General features: G+C 28.7%; 1 protein-coding gene across 1 annotated transcript; it reads right to left on the reverse strand.

Annotated features, from left to right (window-relative positions):
• Nucleotides 1-1,000: 1,000 nt before the first annotated feature.
• Nucleotides 1,001-3,789, reverse strand: Uro (Urate oxidase). Its single transcript, XM_040714596.2, has 4 exons — nucleotides 3,630-3,789; nucleotides 3,333-3,516; nucleotides 1,995-2,462; nucleotides 1,001-1,400 (listed from the first exon to the last, which is right to left on the reverse strand). Exons 2-4 carry the CDS (start codon nucleotides 3,513-3,515, stop codon nucleotides 1,110-1,112), a joined length of 942 nt encoding a protein of 313 aa, XP_040570530.1. The 5' UTR covers nucleotide 3,516; nucleotides 3,630-3,789; the 3' UTR covers nucleotides 1,001-1,109.
• Nucleotides 3,790-26,781: the final 22,992 nt, after the last annotated feature.

Here is a 26,781-nt window from a genome sequence, read left to right on the forward strand (position 1 = left end):
AGCTAGTTAGATTTATAGAGTTTTATTTAAAAAAAAAAAAAAAAAAAAAACTGGTTTTAAACTAATTTTTTTAAATGAAAATATAACTATTTCATCATAAAAATTATTTTTATGACATATGACGCAGTTGTGTGTTATTTTTTTTTTAAAAATTCAAGAAACAACAAGAATTTATTGCGTTTTTTTAGTAATAAACAATAGATATTTTGATTTAAAAATTCAAACAGAATATCAATTTCAACCAAAAATAAAAATTAATGACATATAAACTTCATTTATTCCTATGTTAAGGCAAAATGTCCTAAGAAAAAATAGCTTAAGGCGAAAGTACTGGGAACTCATGTATAGATAGGCTTGTAAATCCTAAGATTGTTCTTAAGGCGAGTTTTGTTGTAGTTGGCAATAATTGGAGGGGCAAACACAGAATTATATATATATATATACTTTTTTTTTTTTTTTTGGGAGACTTGGTTCTTAGAAATCCAAAAATTTTAATTTTTAGAAAAAAGTTTCAAAAACTGAACTTGAAATTTCAAAGAAAAAAATTAAAATTTTCTGTTCAGTAAAAATTTCAAAAGTCTGCTTTTTTTTGAAAAGTGAAATTCTTTTGGGAAAAAATTAAATTAAATTTCAAATATTAAATTTTCTAGTAAAAAGCTGCTTTTTTTTTTTTGGGGGGCTACATTCCCATCCAGTCCCCCATCCAGGGGACGCTTTGAATCATTATAAGTGTAATTCTTTGTTTTACTCAGAGTAGAATTGAGGATCGAGAACGAAGCAACTCTTACCGATGTCCTTGCTTGATACAGAGTGGGGCTTTGTTTTTAATTGTCATGGTTATCATGTTCACTTTTGGTTTATTTCCTTTTTTTAACATACTGAAAATGATTATGATTTACAACCTTATATATTCCTGGGTGTAGTTCAGAACAATAACAATTATTTTTCCATTTTATATAGGCAAAATAATATATTATTATAATAATTTATCAAAACTCTATTTAGTATTTAAATTTGTATTTATTACTTTTTTTTTTTAAATAATGGTATATACATAATAAATTGTAACATAATTTTAAGAATTTCAGGTCTTAGAATTGATAGGTTTATCATGATTTTTTCAAGTCCTTTCTTCCCACTGTGGCTTCAATGATACCAGAGGGTTTGTCAACAGGTAAAAATACATCATAATTACTTTCTGCTCCTCCAACGGACTCTGGGAATTTCGATAAATCAATAGAAAAATAATGCTTGTTTGGCATTTTCATATATATGTAGTCGATCTGAAGAATACTTGATAAAATTGAAGTAAGACATTGATACATTGTCATTTGTACACTCGGAGAATGAATTCCTATCTTTGAATCTCCAGCAAACCAATCAATAATATGCTCAATTATCTATGTAAAATTGGATATTAGTTCAAAATACATACATATATTAATAATTACTCTTTAGATGGAAAGCCTACTCTTTTTTCTCTTTCGATTTTTTAACCGACTAATGATATATTTGTGTTAGAGTAGTTTAGTCATGAAAAAAATAAGGAATTGAATTGAAAAAATCCTGTAATAAATGTCTTAAGGAATTAAAATAATTTTTTGAGTTAATCTATTTGTTTTTATGTTATCTTAATAATAGTTATTCAAATAAAAGTTATTTTAATTCATTAAGACAATCAACACAGGATTTTTAAAATTCAAATTTCTCTTTTATTTCATCTATAAAATAACCGATGCATATACAATTAGTGTTGTGTCGGTCCTTATCTCGGGCCAAGGACTGTAGTTTAGTTCAGTCCGGTCAAGACCAGTCCCACTTTTTAGTCCTTAAAAAAGAAAAACTCCATCAGTCCTGACGTCATTGAGTTGTTTCCCCCTAATGAATTAATATTATTTCAATATATTGTATTTAAAGACTGGTACTAGACAGGACAGGACCAAAAAATTATGGACCGACACACTCCTATTAATAGTAGATAAGAATTAACTTACCTCTTCAAATTTACTGTCATAATCTTTTCCACTCATGTCAACGGAAGGAAAGTACTTCCATTCAGCTTCAACGACTGTTGAGAATACTCTATCCTCCATACAGGGTAAAGTACGGTACTCATCATCCACAAATTTGACAAAAGAAGACTGTGTGGATTTGAGAATTCGGAAATTTTTTAGCCCAACAAATATTTGGGGAACTTCTCCAGACTTTTGGGTCACTTTGCAGGTGCGCGTTAGACTTGAGTCTGCACTAAATGCATGACAATGATCTCCACGCATTCTCTTCCACTTAAAAGACTCTTCCACTTCAGCTGTAGCTTCAATAACATTTCCAGCATACTTAGTGAGGAAATGCTTGACAAGGAGCAAGGCGAATTTTTCTGGAGATTCAATTCCAAATTGCTTTGCCAATAAGTACACCGTATTCTTTTGAGAATCTGTGGCCACAACATGTTTATTGTTACCCTAGGAGAAGGTGAAAATGAGAGTGAGTACATAAAGAAACAAAAAAAATAGTGTTGTGTCGACTTGAGTCGTCACAAACGACTATTTAAGGATCACCTCGACTTTTTAAATAAAAATGAAAAAAAAAAAAAAGAGAAAAATGAAGTATTTACTGGTAATGGGTTTTGGTCTGGAAATCTTGGACCGATCTGAGACTTTTATAATTTTAACTAATTCGGTCCAACATCAGTTTGGACGGATGTTGTAGTCAAAATCGGACTTTATGCGGTTCTGCGTCATTCCTTTTTTTTTAATAGAAAAGAGATTGATGAACATTTTTATATTTTAATTTGGGTCGTCTTGAAAAAATCAGTTAAGACAGAGCCGAAAATTAAATTCGGTCTCGAACCGAGTCTCAACACAACTAGTTACCCAATCAAATGTATTAATTTACATTTAATGAACAACTTTAGATGTGTAGGTAGTTAGTTTGTGTACAACTTTTGTGCCAATTTCTTATTTTTTACCTTTGGTTTATGCACACTTATGTAACTATTAGATTGTGCAATTCCTTACAAAACTGTGGTATCAAATGTCTAATCTCTCAACTCAGGGATTATAGAAATCTAATTAGAAATTTTGATTTAAAGGGAAACATAGCCACAAAACTCAAAATATCAATTTCATGAAGCTTAGCGATTAATTCTTATCGACTAAATCAATTAATAAGTAGACTCGTCGTTTTTTTGTTTGTTTTTTTCAAGTTGAAAAATCAACACACTACGTAAGTTGAGTAAAAAAAGCATTGACTCAAGTCGGGTCGAACCAAGTAAATAATTTTTCAACTCTCCACAACATTTACATACAAAATAATAAAAAAAAACTTCTCACAACGGTATAGTCATCCTCCGTCTCAAGGGTCAAAAACGTATTCACTTCATATTCCTTGACAGTGTGGATATTCTTATTTCTTGTGACGTGGAGTAATTTAACATAAGATTTTCCATAACGTCTATCCAGGATCTTAAATTCTTTTGAACTCTTGGCATTTTTTTCAGGTATACTTTCGTTCATTCTAAGGGGGAAATATATATACATATATAATTATTATATGAATTATAGATATACTTTTTAATTCAATAGTACTAAATAAATATTTAGATATATATTATTTCGTTCTTAACTCACATAATTGGTATTATTTATTAGACTGGTATGTGAATGTGAAACTTATGAAAGGCAGACACTGACTGTTTTACATATCGATAGGAAATTTTTTAAGACAATATTTTATATATTTTTCTTTTCCCTATGAAGGTCATGGACCGGTTATTCTTCTTGGGATATAAAAAACAAACACAAAATACATACTATCATGCAGTTGAAGGAAGAATAAATGTTCTACGAACTCCCCCATAAGGGTCGTTGAGGTGTTAGAACATCCCAATATTCAAACTTGTTTATCGCCATGAATATTTAATGTTTTTGATTTTTGTTTTTCCCGAATACCAAATACTTAGCGTGTAGATTTACTAACAATTACACTATGCAACAAATGAAGGTTTCGGAATGTCTACTGACTGAAACCCAAACTTATTAATGTTATTTAAGTCGTGGAAAATGAATATGACCATACAAATTTCAATCCATGAAGGTTTGGTCTTTAAAACCTTTTTTTTAATCAAATTTTTAGGGTATACCTAAGATTCAGTGCCATATTTCGACATGAAAAAACAATATATCTGAAAATCAAAGTAAATAATATATTAATAAAAACATTTTAGCATTTAAAAAATAAACTATTTAATACGTTATATCAATTACATGTAATAAAAAATGTATATAACCACCAAAAAATCTAATAAAATATCTTCAAATGCTTTATTTCATAGCTGAACTTATGTATAGAATATACCTTATATTTTAATTTTTTTTTTAAATTGCCTTTAAAAAATAGGTCAATTTTGTTTGATTTATGGTCAATTAAGTTTAAAATTTTTGTTAAAAAATGTAGATATAATAATCTGGTAAGGTTGCGTGGACGAAAATTTTTAATTACCTATAAGTCTATACAATTGCATAATTTATATGTAAGGGAATTAAAACAAGTTCTTTGGTTTTTGGATTATTTTTTATAGAGAAAAACAAAATTTTCCTGAAAAAAAAATTAAATTTTTTTCCAAAATTTTTCTAAAATCCAGACTTTTCTCAAAGGAACAAACTTTATAGATACAAATTTCAAAAATCCATAATTAAATTTCAAATATTAAATTTTCGGAGAAAAATTTCAAAAATCTATATATACTTTCAAAAAATTAAATTTTATGGAAAAAAAAAATTCAAAATCTATAGCTTTTTATGTAAAAAAAAATTCAAAAATCTTTTTTTCAAAAAAATTTCAAAATATAAATTGTTTTTCAAAGATGCAGAAAATATTTCTTAAATGAAATTTCAAATATTAAATTTTTCGGAGGAAAATTCTAAAAATCCATAGCTATTCACAGACATTTAAATTTTTTGGCAAAAAATTTGGAAATTAAATTAAATTTTAAATATTTAATTTTCCAGTAAAAATCAAAAATTCCTAAATTTGGGGATATATAGCCCCTCCAAGCCTCCTCTTTGGACACCCCTTAACAAACTACAGTCTTTTTGTAAATAATTGGTAAGAACTATTGTATATGAAATTATGTCATGAAATTAATTTAATTCGATTTTTTACTTAAAATCGAAACTTTTGAGATTTGATGAATTTATTTTCGATATGGCTTAAGCTGTTTCAGCAGAAAAGTATATTAGAAAGAAATGTTTTAATGCTACAAAAGTTACAAATGCAATCGGTACCATATTTACAATAATTTTTTTTCTTGTTAAATTATATAATTTCTAAAGAAAGAGTTCTTTTCAAATTTTATACATTCAGATTTTCTGTTATAACTTTTTTCAAGCATACTTTTTGTATGCCACTACATTTTGTAAAAATATTCAGCTAACTATATTCACAAGATTTTAGATTCTCTGATTTAATATGTTAATACGATAAGATCAAACCAAGTTGATGCTGTGTTTAATATATTTTGTCCGAAAAGTTTACAAATGATATTCAAAATAGGGAAAATAAATATAATTTATTCATGCGTACTCTCTTATCAAGATTCGAAGGCTAGTACCTTAAGGTAGAAAATTTATCCGAATATATTCTAATACTATGTGCATTCATCAAAGTAAGAATTATTTTAACGTATGTATTCAATCAACAAATTAGTTTAACTAATTCTTTGGTGACACGCAAATTGCACTTAAAGTACCAAAAATGTATCGCACTAAGTAAATAATTAAAAAATATTATTTATTAGATTATATCGGTGCCGAATAAAGTCAAATAACGTTTTAAGTATAGTAAACATTCTTGTATATTTCAACTCATTCCATAAATTTGAATACAAAGGCTGTAATTGAAAAAAATATGTCTATGAAACATTAGGCAGTTTGAAAATATCATGAAACTTCTCTTGATTTAACTTCACAATTGTTTTAGTGTTAATCTTTTTTCTATTATCGAGTAAATTAATCTGCTTGATATTTCTTAAATAAGTAATGAACAGTATATAAACACGTTGTTATCAATCATCTGTGACACACACACACTCAAAAACAACCCAACTCATTGATTTAGTGCTCACTCGAACAACAATATTGTTTTTTATCTTAGCTCTTTTAACATTTTATATCAATTAGGATTTCTCCCTATAGATAAATCAAATATGCTGACTCCGGTCCAGATAACTAATATTGTCTCCGTTTTATTTACGACTGAAGACTGCAGGCCCTTCCAACTCAGTCTTGATGTATATCAGTCCTAAAAAATTATAAAGTTCAGACCTTGACGACATCGCTCAACTGGGGTACCGGTTCGAAGGATTCTAAGACGGAACTGGACCGAATGAATAAGAACTGACACAGCACTACTCATAACTACTTGCTCAGTACTGCTTGATCTTCATATTTTGATCGTATCAGAAGAAGAGAGAAAGTAAAGGTCAAACATGTCTTACATATATTGTATGTACTATAAAACTGGATCTGTAATATTGATGCAAATCTATGTTATTGTTCAAATCGAAGGAGTCTGTAAATACTTTACAATTTTTTATTCAACCTCAAATAAAATCATTAGATTGACAACTAACACCGTTACCTTAATTTTCGCCTCATTAGTGTTCAGAACGTTGATTGGTTCAAATAGAATGATTGATTTTGGACTGTGAACCATTCCCAACTATGGAAGAAATATTCAATCATTTATCAAACATTTTCACAGCGTATCAAGAGTTACATAGAGTTTAACCTATAAATGTTCACAAAACTGATAAGGACAAAAGAAACTGAAAACATTGACAACTGAACACAAAATACTCTGTATTTTGTGTATTAGCGAGGAAACGCCATGAAAGAGGAAGATACTGCTGCAAAGTGAAGAAAACTATGAAAGTAAACGGAGTCAGCTGTTGCAGGTAGGATGTTTTGTGCGTGGCTGGTAATTTGCCATCAACATTTTCACCGCTGGTAATTTTTCCTGAATCATATTCATTATTTAGATAGAAGAAAAATAGAAAAGGAAAATAGTAATGAAATAATTAATAATAAAACAGGAATAGTCAATGAGTTCCAATACAATCTGGGGGAGCACAAACAACCAATTACGCAATATGATGTGGGGAAAAGCATCTCTTTTTATGAGAAATTCCAGCTGGTCAAATTCTTGAACTTTGTACTATTATAAAACTATAACATTTGTCGTAGTTATAATTTTATATTAACACCATATTGTATTTTAAGCAACTCTTCAATTTTGAGATAATATTTGAAATGCCAAAAAAATTGATTGAGTTCAAAATTAAGGAAACTATGATTCATCCATAAATATTCTTTTATTTCTGTCAATGGAGTTTCTTAATTTCTTCAAGTCTCAACTATGCCCAATTCAATCGAATGATTTTCAATATGTTAAATAAAGCCTTTGATTTCACTTAAAACTAATGGACTTCTTTCTACTACAAATTAAGATGTTTGTAATTAGCTTTTAGCTAATTTAACTAGGACACGTTAACTGAAATGTTATAATAAATAAATGAATGAATATAATGTACAAATCTAGAGTGTAAATAAATAAGCTCTATTCTATTACCACAAAATATATTTTTAGAGAAAATAAAAACCTCTTCGAGGTTGAATATATTACATACTGGCGGTAGCACTAGGTATTACATGGAATTATTAAGCGTCGACAAACAGACAAGTTAACACTAATATGACCAGTTATCTACTAGTTTAATTACGTTGTTTTATTGCATTAGTCCCCCCTTTTTGAAAAATGCTTCAACACATAACTCCTTTATATGTCAAATTGTTTACTCAATGTCTATTTATAGGGGGTATTTTTAAAAATAAAGGAAACTTTAAAAATGCAATATCGTTAAGAAATCATCTTTCACATAGCATAAATCCAAATTAAATGCAAACTAAAAAAATAATGATAACAATTTTATTGAAGTGACTTTATTTTAAGATTACTTAAAAAAAAAAATGATAATATATAATATAATCCAAAAAAATATTCCCGGTAAATTATGTTGTAAAACATGACATGGCCCTATTTCATTGAATATTTATACACAAGTAATAAAATAATATATCAGTATACTGTGTTTTCTTCAATCAAAATCAAACGAAAAGGGAAATCCATCTGACAATAGTTGTCCTTCATGAAGTTTTTGTTGTTTAGTTTTTAACATTTGACCTTGTAAAAATGATTGTTTCTTCTCCGTTGAATGTGACATTATTTTGAGTCGTCAATCTCCCATTATAAACATCTTCAAATAAAGCGTCGTCTTGTCTTCTATAGAAACCATATTATGTTCTTCGATGTAGCACAATAAAAAAACTTTTAAATAAATTCATCCATGCTAGATTCACTTACGTCTATTCAAACAAATACTTAAAAATATGTAAAAACAGCTCAGTATATAAACAGAATCGTCTTTTAAATCCAATTTTGCCGATAAAAACTAAATCCTGAGTATGCACCTTCCTTAATCAAACCAATGTCATTAAGTGACTTTCTTAAACGCGTTTCTATACTTTATGAAAATCCAAGCCATTTACGTTTGAAAATGTGCCTCGACTTTCTTTCGATGCTTTCCAAATCCTTTCCTTCAGGATTAGTGCTTTCATGTATTTGATTCTATAGATAGGCGATTTAAACAAAAGAAGAGCTTATATGATAGCGAGAAAATTGGTAATGTTTAATACAAGTTTGATTTGCTGACCAAATATGATGCCTATGGCATCTGTCATAGGTTTATGAAAGTACTATATGTATGTAATTGCTAGTACCTCTTTATATATATGAAACTATGTTACTTTACATTGCTCATAGTTGAGTACAAAATATGTTTTTTTTACTACCGAGAAGTGTTACCAAATAATCTAATCTATAATAAATATAAGTATATTAAATTTTAATTCATTTACTATAACAAAAAATCAAAAACATTCAATTCCGATCTTAAAATCCCACGTGTATGGAAAGTTCTTTTCTTGTTTTGCTCTCCTGATACTCAATATACTCATTCGAAAGCCTTGTTGAAGAAAGGATTGGAAAGCTTCCGTAGAAAGTTACGATTTTAACGAATGTAGAAAGTTGTAGAAAGAAAATAATTCGCATTACGAAAATGAACAAAATATTTGAATGGTTTAATTCCGAAAAAGATAGATATTGAGTACCATTAAAGTTAATTATCAACCGTTTTGATATATTATTTATTTCCCCATATATTGCTATTCTTAATTGAGACAATTATATAGAAGTAATATAGATGTAGCCTAATAATGCATCTGGGACACTTGAATTTTGATTTTTCTTACACATTGGACGTTTGCAACGTCTTAGCTAAGAAATATATAGAATGAAGTGGATATCTTTGTTACCTTTTGTCAACTTTCGATCAATGATCCTCTCAAAAATAGATGGGAACTGGGCCTTTGTCTCTATGTTTCATGATTTATTAGTGTCTATTATTTCATATGACGAAGGAATTATTAATAAGGGGCATATACGTTTGTTTTAACTCTCATAGATTGCAAGGTTTAAACATCATATTATTATTCCCCCATACACAGCTGAAGTTGCGTCCAAGAGATCAACTCTTTCTACACCCTTTTTTTATATTTCGAAACACAATTAGGAATTGTCAGGTTTACTTACTTCTTTTCAGCTATATTCTACCTTTTTGATACAGAGGAGGGTTTTATAAACTTTATATAATTACTTTATAAAATAATTATATAACATATAATTTAATTTTCTCTGATGTTTTATTTGTGCTGTATTGAATAGGTTATATTTCTATATAATTTTTTTATTTATACCTGTATATTTTATATATCTGATAAATTTTGCCAAATTTATAAAGTAGATTTCATTTATAACTTACACCGTTTTGTGTAATAAAACAAATCTGTTTTTGTGAGGTTTTGAGGCATTACTAATGTATGTTAGGGACTTGGAATTTGTAGTGGGTCATGTCCTGGGAGTAATTGAATGTAGAACTGCCATTGACTCATTCAATTTGTTGTAAATAACGAAATTTAAAAGTGAAATCACATGAGCAATTTTTCACATGGTATCACACTGAAATGATTAATGTACGGCATTCCAAGCTTAATAACAAATATAGCTGTTTCAGAAAAATAAATGAAACAATGGATTAATCAATTATGAGCTAGGGAAAAATGATTCTCTAGATAAAAATCAATGTGCAAAGCTTCGTGTATCTGTCGATCCTAGAATATAAAGTACAGAGGGTCTCCACTTATTGCAGTTTTTTGGAACAAGAAAAATGTACGTTATATGGATTCTGCGTTGTTCGGGGATTTTTTTAGTACTAAAACCTGTAAAACGGGATAAATTATTTTTCAAACTCCACTTTTCACTTTTTTTTATAAAGTATGGTTAGGACAATAAAAACACTTTATTCATCATAAATTATTTAAAATAATGTACATCAGACAATAATACTAGTAAAATTTAATCTTTATAGGTTATTTACTTGATTTTTAATCTGGTCATGTTAATACTGTAAATTTGAAGAAATGGAACATAATCAAAATTTATTCAGTAACGTTTTTTATTGCAAGCTTGTTGAATAGATAATAACTAAAAGTTTTAAGTTCAGGTATCAAATGAAATACTTTCTAGACACTCCCCTTTGTAAAATTAGACACTTTTATTAGGTGAATATATAGGCAAAATATGAACGAACTCATCTACGTTATATAGGTAGATAGAATTCAAAGATAACACCATGCAACAACATTTTTGTGTGCAGGCTCAAACCCGTATTTATTATTGTTGTTATTAAAGCCGTAGAACACGAAATTGACCATTAAAACTTTCAACCTCTACAGGCTTGGTCTTTAAAGCCATTTTAAAAAAAAGTTTATGTATTCGACTAGTGCAGAAGTTTTTTTATTTCCTCCTTCGTAATTATCATTGTATGAGGTTTTAAGACTCTTTTTTGGATTCGTCACGGAGCATGTAAAGGGAATTTCTATTCTTTTTTTTACCTAGTCTATTTTAATACCTGTTTATAATTCCGGGAGTTCTCTCTCGGTGGTGTAGTTTATTCAGGGTGAGTAAATTCACCTTTAATGTCTAATTCTTCCTCTTTTGTCGTTATTGTTGTTATATTCACATATTATTCTTGACGCCCGGTGAAAGAAAGAATAAATAAATAAAAAAGTAGAAATGCCAACTGGGATCTCCTTTAGACAACCTTATCCATTGTAAATGGATGAATATTTGGGCTCCGTTGCTTGTGAGAACACGGTTATTCTTGGAGCAAATAGTACCAATCCTAATGTTAAGAATAAGGACACTGTTTTCCTTGAATCTTCGTCAATAATTCCTGCCTTCAAAATGGAAACGTCCAATACACCAAAATCAAGGTCATATAGTGGAGTTGTGAAATCAAATTTAAACAAAGATTATATCCCTTCATTTAATTATGTGTCTGATGGGACTGTTAATGACTCGAATGGTTGAAAAATTTCTGTTTATTTGTACAAAGAATTGACAAACGTAGTCCTTCGAGTAAAAGTCACATGCATCCTGGCAATCTTGCTTTGATTGCTACGGATATTTTAAAATTAAATCCCAACGAGGTTCACAGTATTAATTGGGATAGACCTCATCTCCCTCTTATAATAACTCGTAATAAAGTTCCTATTGAGAGAATCACGAATGACATTGTTCTTCCAATTGAAGGTGACTTAAAGGATGAAGATAATCAATATTTCAAAGTTTTGATAGATTGTCATAAACTCATGCTAGCTAGAGATGGCGATCATGTGTTTGATTTGACTTTAAAATATGGGTATGGAAAAATTTGTGAGAAAGCATTTAGGGCTATACTCGAACCTTTCTGCAAAGTCAACTCCCTTCGTATAGGGATCGCTTCTTCATCTTAAAAATATCTTCTGAAAAAACTCGCTATTTTGATGTTATATTTAGTTAGGCTAACATCGTAAAATATATAAAGAATGATTTCAAGGACTCCAAAGCATCGGGTACAGATGACCTATGTGAGCGAATTTTCTCTCTTGCTCCTGAAGAAATTGCTCCATACCTTTGAAATATAGGAAAATCCATGGAGAAGTCTAGAAAAATGTCCCTTTCTCTTACACCTCTGATACCTAAAAAGGGCGATAACACTGATTTCAATAGTGGTGGCCCATCACAGTTTGAAATGAAACTTACAGAATATTGTCTGGTGTTTTAGCTAAGCAAATTGAACCCATTTGAAACCAAAACATTAAAGATGAACAAAAAGGTTTCCTGAGAAATAGAAAAATTACGGATATTTCACGAAATATAGCTACAGCAATTGAATCTCTTAATAGGAGGAGCAAGTTTGGTGTATTGATTGCAATTGATTTTTGCAAAGCACTTGACTCTGTACACCACTGCCACATTATGAGATCTGTTAAAAGGTTACTCCCCAAACGTTTTTTAAAAAAATTCTATCAGAGCTTTACTCGCTAACGGCTCTTCTATAATTTCGTTGGATGATAAAATGAGTGAACCCATTTTATTAGAAAAGAGCTTTAGACAAGGTTGTCCAGTCGCCCCCTTGTTATTTATATCTGTCATCGATGAACTAACAAGGACCATTTCGAAAAAGTATTTGAGATTTGGTGTCTTTTTTTGTGGGACTCCACATCTATATGCTGATGATGTAACGTTAATGATTGAAGCCAATTCGGGAATTCAACTTCGATATAGGATCAAAGTTCTTTTGACTTTTTTTAACAAATTTAAGGTCAATTCTGGATTAGAAATTAATCTAAGGAAAACCGCCATCCTTCCCCTTGGATCTTGGAAGCTGGATAGTCCTATAATAATATATATCGTATCTGGAGGTAATTGGGTACAATTAAATATGATGGTCAACAAACAGATCCAAAAATGGTGTCATTTATCTCTACAAAAACGTATTGATTTATACAATTTGAGAATTGTTCCTCTTGTGTTATACAGTGCTTTCATTCTCTATCAGCTTTCATTCTCTATCAGAATCTGCAATTATGCAAGAAGATGCATTGTTTAAGGGTATCTTCCATAAAAATGATGTTCCTGATTTAAAGCGTCCAAAGTATAAATTGCCCTGCCTTTTATCTAGTATAATTCCAAAATGTAACAAAAAGGTTGTAGAGGAATTATGTGTATACCAAAAAAAATCAAATCAAGTTTTTAGGTTATAACTACAATTCAGTGCCATATTTTGACATAAAATACTTATATTGATGAAAATCAAAGTAAATAACAAAATAATACAGACATTGAGTATTTAAGAAATGAATTATTTGTTAACTTATCTTGATTACAACTAATAAAAAATGTATATAACCACTAACCACTAAAAAATCGATTAAATAAAGTATCTTGCTTAGAAACGAATAGCTTTTCTACTTTTTCTTCAAGAGCTTTATATTCTAGCTGAAGTTATAGAATAGATCTGACATTTTAATTTTTTTTAAATTACATTTAAAAAAGGTCAACTTTGATTGAGTTTTAGTCTATTTTGTTTTAATATTTATTAATAAATTTTTATAAAATAAGCTAATTAGGTTGCATGACAATATATTACAATATCAATCAAAATCGACCTTGTAAAAAAATTAAAATGTAAAACATAAAACCTTAAAGATAATGTTTGAGTTTTTTTTTTTTGCATTCATCATAACTTAAACGCCCATCAAGCTTATTCGAAATTTGGTAGATGGCGTTGCTCCCAAATTTTACATTGCTAATGGGATTTTCCATGAGCCGTTTTCACTGACGTCATAAATTGGAACATACTTGGAGGCTTTGTCATGGTTTATTTGAAATAATTGTGTTGTGTCTTGACGAGGGAGAGACACAATCTTATTTATAGTAGGAGAGATCCGGGATGACCGAGAGACAAATGAGAAAAAGAAATGGCGTGGAGGAATAAGACTACTCTTATTAAAAGATCATGTGTATTCTAACTATACTATAATTTATTTACAAAATACGAGACTATTTATAATACGTAAAACATAGTACTTTAATACATAAACGAATATACAAGAAGATAAAAACATGAAAGGAAATATGAAATACATAACAAATTGGTTTTGGGTAATAAATAAATAAGGACAATATAAATGAATAAAATAAATGAAATCTCTAAGACGTTGAATTCAACTCTTATTTAAAAAGAAAAAAAAAAATTCTCTATATAATATTTAAAGAATAAATGTGACTTTAGATGAGATCTAGTAACAAGCTAAAGGGCGGAGGCTTATCCAATCATGTTAAATCATTTTTGTAAGCTGTTATTATTTTAATTTTATTCTTGAGGAGAGAATGTCGAAGTATAAATTGAGTAGCTACGTGTGAGTGTCCTCATGAATAAATGTAGAATAACATCAATCATTCGTTGGGAGTTATCTTTTATTTAACTCAGGAAAAAGTGTATGTTTGTCGACACCTAATTGATTTTAGGAAAAAATGGCAGCGGAAAAAATGGCAAGATAAAAAAAAGGAAAAGTGTCTTAATGGAAAAAATGGCAAGATTCTTTTAAATTGATATAATATCTATCACCAATATAATATATAATAAGAGAAAAGAAAAATAAACAAACACGACAGTGATTCCAATGGAAGGAGTGCTAATCACTTAATTCTCCATTATTAATTACCATATCATTAGAAGACATAATGGACTATTCATATTGGACAAGATTCTTGGATTGACGGACAATCATTTGCAAAATACTAGGCAAGAGCAGCCATTTCCACTTTGTGTAATAACATCAATAATTTTTTATTATCATTTTTATTTTTATATCATACTTAAACACAATAAGAATTTATTTCTAATTCTGACTCTTCTTGGATTTGATGATTGATGCAATATGTTCGAAAAATACTTAGGAACTTTTGACGGAGATTAAGTTTGTTCTCAGAAAAAAAAAATCAACAAAGGCGTGCTCTTTTATTCTGAAAAGAAGCTGTACTCTAAGAAGTGCACCCAAAAGAACCCTGCTGAAAAAATCACGCTGAAATGTATAACCGCCTAATAAAGCAAAGATTGTCTTTCCGTCTGTTTGAATGTATGATTGTTTTTATATTACACAAAAAGTTACTGGGTGTGCTTTATATAGTACTCCATGATGTGCATATATTGTAGACATATTTTGAAATAAGAAATAACAATGTAGTCGTATTTACATAATATTGCAGGTGTGTGGATAGTCCATCCAACATGTATACAGGGTGCACTATATAGAGTGGTCTTTGATGTAAATCATATAAATACTTTTGATATAATAAATAATAATATAGTCGTATTAATAAAAAATTACAGGCTTGTGCTTATAACTAGTACACTGCTACAAGACTAATAGATTAATAGATAGCTAATAGGTTAGACCATTATATAATCTGGCTTGCTGGAATTCTTAATCTAATGTATCGTACCGACTGCTGGGCAAGAAAAACATATTTTGACAAAAAATAAATAAACAAATATGGATGACTAAAAACAGAGAAAACAAAATTTATAGAAAATATTTAATTAAATAACCTTGGACTTATCTTTCAATTATGTACTAACAAATATTTATACCAAATAATTGCTTTTCTGTGACACCATCACTTTTTGATAACTCAACCTTCCATCTAGCCTCCATGAGATCTAAAAACTTTTTTCCCCTCTTGGGTAAGAATATGACCTCTACACACATAAAAAAAAAAATAATTGGCACTCTGTGAAGAATATTTAAATTTTGGCTAATATCTTTGCGGCTAAAGAATTAATTACTTATTACTATTAGCAAATAATCGAAGTAATTATTTTTAATTTAGAAATATTTTCATGAAACCATACAATACTTTCGTACTAAATATTCCATTGGAAAATAAAAGTTAACCTAAAAGAATAAATCAAAACCTATTCATTCATAGTGCATTCAAGAGAGTAAGTATATTAATTAATAGAAAATATATGTGAATGCTATGACGACTAATGTATAACACGAATACATTATTACACTATCTTGTGTAATTACATAATATCGACAAGATTATTCACGCAACTTTTTACTATTATTGTTTTTCAAAGAGTGGAGGGGGGCAATGGCTTATTGGCCACCTGTTCTAGTGCCCATGTATGTCACTAGAGCTCCAACGTTTGAATGAGACTAATTTACATAATAAGGAAAATTGACGTATAAATGTGTTGTACAATTAATTGGGAAAGTTTTTTTTAGTTATATCTATGCTCTTACTTTGACTATTCTAAAATGAAATGCCTCAACATATAATTATTAAAAAAAATTGAAATATGATTTTATTCAATGTCTATTTTTAGGGGGATATTTTAATATAAACAAAAGTGCAAAATTGTATTACTTCGTTACAGCATCTTTTATATTGCATGAAATCAAACAAAATACATTTTAATTAAATGAATATTATTGAAGTTAATTTTATTTTACGATTATTTTAGCTTCTACGAATAAATATGATTTATAACATAATCTTAATAATAGATTCCCCGCATATAATTTTGAAAAACGTTACGTGGCGCCATGTCATTGAGTAATAACAAAAGTAATATAGTACATCAGTATTTTATATTAATTTCCTTAGGGGCTTAAAAGACAAATCCATGGGATAATTGATGCCCTTGTTGATGTTTAAAGTGTATTTGATCTTGTTTAAAGTCTTGTTTTCACCTCATGTAACATTATTTTCAGTCGTCATCTTCCGTTATAAACATCTTCAAATATAACTTTTCTTGTCTTTTATAGAACCTATTTTATCTTATACAATCTTTTAAATATATTGTATCTTAATGGATAATCTTAGGTTTATTAAAAAAAAATACTTCAAATATCCAAAAGTAGCTCAATATATAACACGCTTTGCTGATAAAAACAACTGAATCGTGAGGGATGTACCTTCCTTAATAATACCATTTTGATTAAAAGACTTCCTTAAATACGTTTCTATATTTATAAAAATTCAAGCCATTTATTTTTGAAAATGCCTCGACTTTCTTTCGATGCTTTCCAAATCCTTTCCTTCAGGATTGGTGCTTTCATGTATTTTATTCTATAGATAGGTCATCTAAACATAAGAAGAGCTTATTATTATATGATAGTGAGGAAATTAGTAATGTTTAATACAAATTTGATTTGCAGACCAAATATGATGCCTATGACATCTGTAATATGTGTTTGAAAGTAATATTTGTATGTAATTGCCTGTACCTCTTTATATATATATGAAACTATGTTACTTTACATTGCCATAGTTGAGTATAATAAATTATTTTTTTAATATTGAGCATGATTAACTAACAATTAAAAACCATATCAACAATAATTTATAAAATTTGTGTATGTTTAACAATTAACAAAGTATCAAAAAACTTTAATTCCGATCCTAAAAGCCCACGTGTACTGAAAGCTCTTTTTTGTTCTGCAATCCTGATACTCAATACACTTATTCGAAAGCCTTATTGAAGGAAGGACTGGAAAGCTTCCGTAGAAAGTTAGGATTATAACAAATACAGAAAGTAGTAGAAAAGAAATAATTTGCACTACGGAAATGAGCTAAATATTTGAATTGGTTCATACCAAAAGTACCATTTAAATTAATTATTAACCGTTTAGTGTATTGTTTATTTTGCTCATATATGAAGAAATATAAACTATATATTGATCAATTTTGAGAGGTTGCAATTCGTCTTTTAAGTTTTCACAGGTTTAATATTATGATATAGATGATTTTGCATCATGTAAATCCAGAGAGTTCAATTAATATTTTGTGTCTTCTAGTCTTATTGATATTCAATTTTCTTTAATTTGTTATTTCATAACTGCCTCTCTCTTTTCCGTGATTATATTGCAAATGCTTTCTGTGAATGGGGAATATCGCAAAAGATGTACTATTTTTTGGTTTCATATGTATAATTTATCAAGTGTGTTTATGCTAAATGGGACTAACCCCTCGACTGCTTGGTAATTATGCTTAAAATTTTATCCCCGTTTTCGTGTATGGCTTCTTCATCACTATAATAGGACACTATACTACCCAACGGCGATGTAAAGTCAACTTATGAATACGAAGGAAACTCAAGGATATGTTCATTTTCCATAGATGTAAGTATGTACTTTAGCCATGCAGGAGTTGATGACAAACTCAACTGACAGGATGTCCAATGCAACAAATATGGAGGACTTTAGTCCACATTTGGGTGTGAGGTCCTGTTGGTTTCGCTCTCCAAAGTACCTAAAGCCTTTAAATAGATTTTCTCTTTTTCCATGGATAAAATATGAACAATGTATTTTAAAAGGAACTTTTTTTTTATAGTAGGCCTCCTGAAATATTTCCTGTCCAGCTTTGAAAAAAACGAATGCATCTTCTTTCCATAAGAGCCAAAACGCCTCGGACCATTGTTTGGGCCGGATATTTGATGCGTCAACCCCTTGGAGCTTTTCTTTTGTTTAGCAAGCCAGCGGTCGTTCTGACGGTTGTGGAATTGATCAAATGTAAAAACTTCTTGTCCAATAAAATTTTCACCTGACTCATTTGCCTTGATCCATGTGTGGGGTTTCTTGCACCTCTTGAGCTTCTTGTCTTTCATGCCCTTTGATTAGCCTAGGAGCAACATGTAAGTCGTAATTCCAATTTTTAATTCGTATTTAAAATACGTTCTGTTAGTACAATAGTTTGTTTTTGATAACTGTGATGACCTATGGGTGTCTGTTATGGGACACACTGTTATTGCAAAGAAAGGTCGAATAAGGAAATGAACCACCATGCAGAGAAAATCACTCTTAGGCATGACTCATATCCTCTGATCAAAACCAACAACAGGAATGGAGGTAGTATTGGGCATCCCTCCTCTCGACCTGTACATACAAGCGCAAGCAAGGAAGTCTAAATGAAGAACAAGGTATTTTCTTCGGTGTATCTGGGATGGCGTCGGTGATCTTCCAAGGCGTCATAAGGAGATGAGAGTATTTGAATTTTCTAAATAATCAGGACAGAGGATTGCTATTCTGTTCAGACCATGAGCTAGACAAGTGACATGCAATATCATTGGAATATGTTGTACAAGGTTTTAAAATTTATTTAATGCAATATGAAGCTCCATCGGTAATTAAAACCTTCAGTCTTTTGCCTTTGAAGTCTGAACAAAGAACATTGCTGATACTTTTTTACTTTTTTGTAATGGTTTTATTGTCGGCTTACGTCACAATTTCCAAATTAATAAGATAAGGAACACCAAAAAATAACCATTTCTACCCGTTTCTAAAACTTATCATAATAATCAATAAGTAGTTTGTAGTTACAGGTTACTTATTATATATGATTAACGATTATGAATTTTGATATGTTTTCTCCTCAAGGATGAAAAAATTAAGATGGCAACATCTAGTATCATAAGGATTAACACCTGGAAAAAGTCGGTCACGCTTTTGAGAACATACATTATTTATGTCTGGTTATGAGATTGTCAGTTACTTGGTAGTTCATCATATTTCTCTTGTATTGGAGAAGAACGTCTATTAATGAACCTGTTTTCATCTATAGATGACTTCACATTAAGTAATTCTTGTCCCACCGCCTGTGTTTGGATTTGATCTCCCTTTTCTAATTCATTAAAAGTGTTAAAATAATGTATCTGATTTTATTTCCTATATGATTATCTTTGTGGTCCATTTTTTGAAGAGTTTAATATGGAAGATACATCATCTTCCCCTGTATATACATATCTTCTTGAATATGTACCTTTAATTCCAGAGTTTTAAATTACATTACTTATACAGAACATAAGTGTGGATTATTCAACATGTTAAGGATGAGTAGGTCCATATTTTGCCTGTTTTAATTCAAGAAATCGTTATTATTGCCAATACTCAAACTAAAGACATGGTACATAATGAAGTTGGGTCGATATTTATTTCAGTATAAATTGATTCTGATAATTTATTCTGACAGCACGTTCAACTTTTACTTCCAGATATTTCTTTTACCACCTCATACTTAGTCCTCAAAAAAGTAAATAAATTTAAAACTTCACTACATCTATTTATTCGCTTTCCAACAACCATTGACTTAATTCATTGATAAAAATCTTATTTGCAGTATTTCACATTTGATATTTTAAGCCTCTCTGAATTATTACAATAAATTCAATAACTGGACAACCTAAAATGAACTAAAACTAGTTACCAATCATAAATTAAAAAATATATAGTTATTAAATAAAATTAATAATTAATTATCTTCTCAGAAAGAGAATTACATTTAACTAATCTTTTGTGTCGTGCATTTTATCTGAATCTGATTGCGTTATATACAAAAACTGAACTTCATCTTCCATTCAATCTACTATAATTATCGTAGGTACACAAATAATATAATTGATTTAATTTATAATAATATATACGGTAATTGATATCTAATTTTTGTTTGACCTCCGACAAATTTGAGATATCATCTTCCCTTAAAACTTTTTCACCCTTAATTCTATTTCATAATTTGTCCGTTTATGCCTCACTTCAGCCATTGGCATTGATTGTTTAATTGTCACTTTTGTTTTTAGTCCTAGAGAGAGTGAAACACTTTTTCTTAAGATTTGTATTTTTTATTCTCCATTTTTTCATTTAGTTTCTGTTTCAAAATCTTTATGTTTAAAATGAAGAGAAAATTAACTTTCAACAAATTTACCATCTATATAAAAAAATTATTATATATAAGCACCCATGAAATATCACTCAAATAAATATATAATATTTTTTTTATCAGGTATCTAATTAATTGTTATAGCTGATTTGAATTTTTTAATAATTTTCAGGTTTGATTTTATTATCTTTGAACTTAAGATCAGATGTTTCATCAGAGTGGGAACTAGAAACCACACAATTTGAAGTTTTATTTCACGTCTAGAAGGAATAATCAATTTATAGGCAAAATTAATTTTTATTAACAACTAATTGACCATAACAGAATATATTTATACAAGGACTTCTAGAAGTCCTTGATTTAAATACCTTATTAATCAAAAAAGAACTATTTCTAATAAAGATGTTGGGTGATTTTAAAAGACAAAAGTTTATCCATGAATTAAGTAACCCATGGATAACCTTCATCACACACTCGTCTTTTAAATCCAATTTTGATAACAAATACAACTAAATCCCTAGTTTGAACCTTTCTTAATCAAACCAATGTCATTAAGTGGCTTTCTTAAACACGTTTCTATTCTTTATGAAAATCCAAGCCATTTACGTTTGAAAATGTGCCTCGACTTTCTTTCGATGCTTTCCAAATCCTTTCTTGCAGGATCGGTGCTTTCATATATTTGATTCTATAGGTAGGCTATTTAAACAAAAGAAGAGCTTATTATTATATGATAGCGAGAAAATTAATAATTGTTTAGTACATGTTTGATTTGCTGACCAAATATGATACCTATGACATCTGCAATAGGTTTTTGAAAGTAATATATTTATATATTCTAGTACGATCTAATAGAAAACTATATTTTTAGATTGCCCTTAGTTGATACCTTCTTAATATTGAGCATGATTGACCGATAATCTAAATCTATATCAATATATATTTATAATTAATTTTTTTGTTCTATAAAAAACAATAAACAAAAAACACAACGAAATAATGTAATTCCGATCCTAAAAGCCCTCATGTACAGAAAATTGTTTCCTTGTTTTGCTCTCCTGATACTCAATATACTTGTTCGAAAGCCTTGTTGAAGGAGGGATTGGAAAGCTTCCCTAGAAAGTTACGATTTAAACGAATTTAGAAAGTAATAGAAGTAATTGAACCAAATATTTGAAATTGAATGATTTTGAAAAAGCTATTGAATTACATTAAAATGAACTATCAAAACGTATTGATCATTGCTCCCCTTCATAAAAGATGAAAGAATATAAATTTTGAGCCATATTGAGCAATGTTTTGGGGTTGCGTCTCCCCTTTCAAGGTTTCAAAGATTTAATAGTATGCCATTTGTTTTTTTTTTCATCCAGGAAGTCCAGAAAGGTTAATATTTATTTTATGTGTTCCAGTGCTATTGTGATAGTATAATAATTAAATTTTATGAGATTTGTTATTTGTGCTATTTAGAATATATTATATTTTTATGTATTTTTTTAATTATTGTTTTATATATCAGATATACATTGCCACATTTATTGAGTAGATACTATTTCGAAACTTTTCATTATTTTATGTAATAAAACTCATCACATTTCTATTTGTTCATTTCGGATTTATAGTTTGAGACTGGGAGCTTGCAAAGGTTTTGTTCCAAATGTAGTTCTGATTTTGTCTCACTTTTGTACTAGCAAATATTTATACCAAATAGTTGCTTTTCTGTGACCCCATCACTTTTTGATATATAACTCAACCTTCTATGCAGTCTCCTTCTAGTATCTAGTACCAAATCCATAGGGTAATTGATGCCCTTGTTGAAGTTTAAAATGTATTCGCCTTGTTTAAAGGCTTGTTTTCGCCTCATATAACATTATTTTCAGTCGTTATCTTCCGTTATAAACATCTTCAAATATAACTTTTCTTGTCTTTTATAGAACCTATTTTATCTTATTCAATATTTTAAATAGAATATATCTTATTGGATACTCTTAGGTTTATTAAAAAAACAAAAATACTTCAAAAATCCAAAAGGAGCTCAATATATATAACACACTTTGCTGATAAAAACAACTAAATCCTGAGGGATGACCTTTTTAATTAAACCATTTTGATTGAGCGACTTCCTTAAATAGGTTTCTATATTTTATAAAAATTCAAGCCATTTATTTTTGAAAATGTCCTCGACTTTCTTTCGATGCTTTCCAAATCCTTTCCTTCAGGATTGGTGCTTTCATATATTTGATTCTATAGGTAGGCTATTTAAACAAAAGAAGAGCTTATTATTATATGATAGCGAGAAAATTAATAATTGTTTAGTACATGTTTGATTTGCTGACCAAATATGATACCTATCTGCAATAGGTTTTTGAAAGTAATATATGTATATATTCTAGTACGATCTTAATAGAAAACTATATTTTTAGATTGCCATTAGTTGTATACGTTCTTAATATTGAGCACGATTGACCGATAATCTAAATCTATATCAATATATAATTTTTTTGTTCTATCATAAAAAATAAAAATAAAACATTAAAAATATGTAATTCCGATCCTAAAAGCCCACATGTACTGAAAGTTGTTTCCTTGTTTTGCTCTCCTGATACTCAATATACTTGTTCGAAAGCCTTGTTGAAGGAGGGATTGGAAAGCTTCCGTAGAAAGTTACGATTTAAACGAATTTAGAAAGTAATAGAAATAAATAATTGAACCAAATATTTGAAATTGAATGATTTTGAAAAAGCTATAGAATTACATTAAAATGAACTATCAAAACGTTTTGATCATTGCTTCTTCATAAAATCCATAAATTTTGAAGAGCAATGTTTTGGGGTTGCGTCTCCCTTTTAAGGTTTCAAAGATTTAATAGTATGAATTTTTTTTTTTTTTCATCCAGGAAGTCCAGAAAGGTTTTATTTTATGTGTTCCAGTGCTATTGTGATAGTATAAATTAAATTTTATGAGATTTGTTATTTGTGCTATTTAGAATATATTATATTTTTATATTATTGTTTTATATATAGAATATTTTATTTGTATATACTTTTATTGTTTTATGTAATAAAACTCATCACATTTCTATTTGGTTTGGATTTACGGATTTATAGTTTGAGACTGGGAGCTTGCAAGAGTTTTTGTTCCAATGTAGTTCTGATATTGTCTCATTTTTGTACTAGCAAATATTTATAACAAATAGTTGCTTTTCTGTGACACCATCACTTTTTTATATATAACTCAACCTTCTATCTAATCTCCTTGAAAGAATAAATCTAATCCAAATAGTAGATCTTTAATAATTATCTATTCATTAATAGTTTTCAAAATATATTAATTGTTTAAAAATAAATTGTTTTGACGATTAATATAACATTAATTTTTTTATCTTATATAATTACAAATATCTTCAAGATTATTCATAACTTTTCTTGTTACTTTTATTGCAAAAAAGTATTTTATGGCTTATTCAATTATTTCTAAATAGCCCATATATCTCACTAGAACTCCCACGTTTGACGTTTGAATGAAAAATGTAATAAGAAAAATTGACTTATAAAATGTTGTACAATTAATTGAAAAAGTTCTGTTTCAGTTATATCTATGCTCACATTTGCTATTCCAAAACAACTAAATGCTGATTGACATATGACTATCTTAATAAAAAATTTTTATTATGATTTTATTCAAAGTCTATTTTTTGGAGGATATTTTAATATAAACAAAAGTGTAAAATTGTATTACTTCGTTACAACATCTTTTATATTGCATGAAATCAAACAAAATACATTTTGATTAAATGAATATTATTGAAGTTATTTTATTTTACGATTATTTTAGCTTCTACAAATAAATAGGATTTATAATATAATCTTAATAATAGATTCCCGCCATATAATTTTGAAAAACGTTACGTGGCGCCATGTCATTGAGTAATTACAAAAGTAATATAGTAAATCAGTATTTTATATTAATTTATTTAGGTGTTTAAAAGACAAATCCATGGGATAATTGATGCCCTTGTTGAAGTTTAAAATGTATTTGACCTTGTTTAAAGGCGTGTTTTCACCTCATGAAACATTATTTTCAGTCGTCATCTTCCGTTATAAACATCTTCAAATATAACTTTTCTTGTCTTTTATAGAACCTATTTTATCTTATTCAATCTTTTAAATATATTCTATCTTATTGGATACTCTTAGGTTTATTAAAAAAAATAATACTTCAAATATCCAAAAGTCGCTCAATATATAACAGGCATTGCTGATAAAAACAACAGAATCCTGAGGGATGCACCTTCCTTAATTAGACCATTTTGATTGAGCGACTTCCTTAAATACGTTTCTATATTTTATAAAAATTCAAGCCATTTATTTTTGAAAATGCCTCGACTTTCTTTCGATGCTTTCCAAATCCTTTCCTTCAGGATTGGTGCTTTCATGTATTTGATTCTATACATAGGTCATTTAAACATAAGAAGAGCTCATTATTATATGATAGTGAGGAAATTAGTAATGTTTAATACAAGTTTGATTTGCTGACCAAATATGATACCTATGACATCTGTAATATGTGTTTGAAAGTAATATATGTATGTAATTGCTAGTACCTCTTTATATATATGAAACTATGTTACTTTACATTGCCCATAGTTGAGTATAATAAATGATCTTTTTTAATATTGAGCATGATTAACTAATGATTAAAAACCATATCAACATAAATTTATAAAATTTGTGTATGTTTAACAATTAAACAAAATATCAAAAAACTTCAATTTCGATCCTAAAAGCCCACGTGTACTGAAAGCTCTTTTCTTGTTTTGCTCTCCTGATACTCAATATACTTATTCGAAAGCCTTGTTGAAGGAAGGATTGGAAAGCTTCCGTAGAAAGTTAGGATTATAACGAATGTAGAAAGTAATAGAAATAAATAATTTGCACTCCAAAAATTAACTAAATATTTTGAATATAGAACCATTAAAATTAATTATCAACCGTTTTGATGCATTGTTTCTTTTGCTCTTATACGAAAAAACATAAAGTTTGAACTTATTGATCAATTCTTAGAATTTGCAACCCGCCTTTTAAGTTTGACATAGATGAATTTTAAGTCAAGAGAGGTTTTGTGTGTTCCAGTCTTATTGATATTCAATTTCCTATAATATGCTCTTTACTGAAAAAACTGGGATAACAAAATTAATGTAAAATATTTTATTTAATAAAAAAAATAAATTATTATTAAAATATTTTTCACAAAAATACTTAAATCAACTCAAACGACTTGAACATAACAACCACACGTCCAAAATGGCTTAAACATTGGTGAGTATTTTTTGATATTTTATATATATTATGTAATCCACCTCCATTCGCTGGTTTGTGGGAGCAGTCATTAAAGATTGATTGCTCCCTGAGTTTGTTATTAATTTTCGGAGAATATGTAATGTAATTAGTAATATTTAATACAAGTTTGATTTGCTGACCAAATATGATGCCTATGACACTTTTGAAAGTAATATATGTATGTATATGCTAGTACCCCTTTACATATATGAAACTATGTCTTTACATTGCCCATAGTTGAGTACAATAAATGATCTTTTCTAATATTGAGCATGGTTAACCGATATTAAAAAAAATATAAATTTATGAAATTTTCCCATGTTTAACAATTAAAAAAGTATCGGAAAATTTCAATTCCGATCCTAAAAGCCCACGTGTACTGAAAGCTCTTTTTTGTTCTGCAATCCTGATACTCAATACATTTATTCGAAAGCCTTATTGAAAGAAGGACTGGAAAGCTTCCCTAGTAAGTTAGGATTATAACAAATACAGAATGTAGTAGAAAGAAATAATTTGCACTACGAAAATGAGCTAAATATTTGAATTGTTTCATACGAAAAGTACCATTTAAATTAATTATCAACCGTTTAGTGTATTGTTTATTTTGCTCATATATGAAGAAATATAAACTGTGAGCCATATTGATCAATTTTGAGAGGTTGCAACTCGTCTTTTAAGTTTTCACAAGTTTAATATTATGACATAAATGATTTTG

The sequence above is a fragment of the Lepeophtheirus salmonis genome, chromosome 6 (genome assembly GCF_016086655.4).
Source record: "Lepeophtheirus salmonis chromosome 6, UVic_Lsal_1.4, whole genome shotgun sequence".
Lineage (NCBI taxonomy): Eukaryota > Metazoa > Arthropoda > Copepoda > Siphonostomatoida > Caligidae > Lepeophtheirus > Lepeophtheirus salmonis.

Excerpts from the sequence above, each read along its gene's own strand:
- Uro (XM_040714596.2), bottom strand. The coding sequence starts at position 3,515 with ATGAACGAAAGTATACCTGAAAAAAATGCCAAGAGTTCAAAAGAATTT. Across the intron at positions 2,463-3,332 it reads CGGAGGATGACTATACCGTT|GGTAACAATAAACATGTTGT; the intron begins GTGAGAAGTTTT and ends ACCTTCTCCTAG. Across the intron at positions 1,401-1,994 it reads ATGACAGTAAATTTGAAGAG|ATAATTGAGCATATTATTGA; the intron begins GTAAGTTAATTC and ends AATTTTACATAG.